Source organism: Aristolochia californica, unplaced genomic scaffold (assembly GCF_029961685.1).
Source record: "Aristolochia californica isolate CCGP_79_NKW_82.1479 unplaced genomic scaffold, dmAriCali1.0.hap1 SCAF_15, whole genome shotgun sequence".
In the NCBI taxonomy this organism is placed as follows: Eukaryota; Viridiplantae; Streptophyta; class Magnoliopsida; order Piperales; family Aristolochiaceae; genus Aristolochia; species Aristolochia californica.
The window spans coordinates 6,970,998-6,972,381 of NW_027181826.1; the positions used below are offsets into that span (position 1 = coordinate 6,970,998).

Below are 1,384 nucleotides of genomic sequence, written 5' to 3' on the forward strand. Positions count from 1 at the left end.
CCCTTCTCGTCGCCAGTGCTGTTGGTAAAAAAATAGGACAAGTCTTGGAGTTTCTGTGTGGACTTCAGGGAATTCAACGCCCACACGATCAAGGATAAATTTCCCATCCCCGTGGTGGATGAACTGTTGGACGAACTTCATGGTGCATAATTTTTTATAAAGCTGGACTTGAAATCAGGCTACCATCAAATCTGGGTCCACCCTAATGATGTGGAGAGGATGGCTTTCCGGACACACCACGGTCATTTTGAATTCTTGGTGATGCCCTTTGGTCTTTCCAACACCCCATCCACCTTCCAGGCGCTGATGAATGAGGTATTTCGTCCCTTCCTACGCAAATATGTTCTTGTTTTTTTTTATGATATCTTGATCTATAGTCAGAATTGGGAAGACCACATTCAGCACTTGCGTCAGATGTTCCACCTACTATGCTCCCACCATTTGTTCCTCAATAAATCCAAATGTGAGATGGTGACCTTAGAGGTCGCCTACTTGGGTTATGCGATCTCCGCCTCTAGGGTGAAAGTGGACAACAACAAAATCCAGTCAGTGCTGGTCTGGCCTACTCCACAGTCGGTCACGACCTTGACGGGGTTTCTAGGCTTGGTTGGGTATTACAGAAAGTTTATTCGTGACTATGGCAAGATTACCCCACCGCTGACAAGCTTACTCAAGCGGAATGCCTTTACCTGGATCGAGGTCGCCGATTCATTCTTCCAACAGCTCAAACAGTCCTTAGCTTCGGCACCAGTTCTCCAACTTCTGAATTTTGAAGAACGGTTTATTATTGAATGCGATGCTTCCGGTGGGGGGCATAGGTACAGTCTACAGCAGCACGGCCATCCCATCGAGTACTTCATCCACCACTTGGCCCCACATCAACACAAGTTAGCAGCCTATGAACGGGAATGTTAGGTTCTTCCCTTGCCATGGATCGAGTCACCCTTCTTTCCTCTCTTCCCTCCATGGATGATCTTGACGTTGGAAGAGAACCCTTGTTTCTTGAACGAGTAATGGTGAAACTCAATTAGAATGAAGGAGCTTTGGAGGAAGCTCAACCTTGGACCTCAAAGGGAGAATCCGACCTTGACCTCTGAGGGAGAATCCGACCTGTAAAATATAATTTTCTCAATACTTGCCTCTCTTTTCCTTCACGTCCCCCTAAATAGGTTTGAGGACGAAAATACAAAGAAGACCCATAGGTCAAGTGGTTCACGCCACATTACACTGAACCAACCCAAAGTAAACCAAACCAAATAAAGTAAACCAAACCGAATTAAAATTACATGAAAAGTAAATTGACATAATTTAATTCCTATGCCTATGGATAACATCACCCCCCCCCCCCCCCCCCCCCCCCCCCCCCCCCCCCCCTGGAGAAAGA

The 1,384-nt window shown here is 46.6% G+C and overlaps 1 protein-coding gene across 1 annotated transcript; it reads left to right on the forward strand.

Moving 5' to 3' along the window:
* The first annotated feature begins 468 nt into the window (after positions 1-468).
* LOC137951162 (uncharacterized mitochondrial protein AtMg00860-like) lies at positions 469-915 on the forward strand. The gene has a single exon (XM_068797754.1). The coding sequence runs from the start codon at positions 469-471 to the stop codon at positions 913-915; it is 447 nt and encodes a 148-aa protein (XP_068653855.1).
* Positions 916-1,384: the final 469 nt, after the last annotated feature.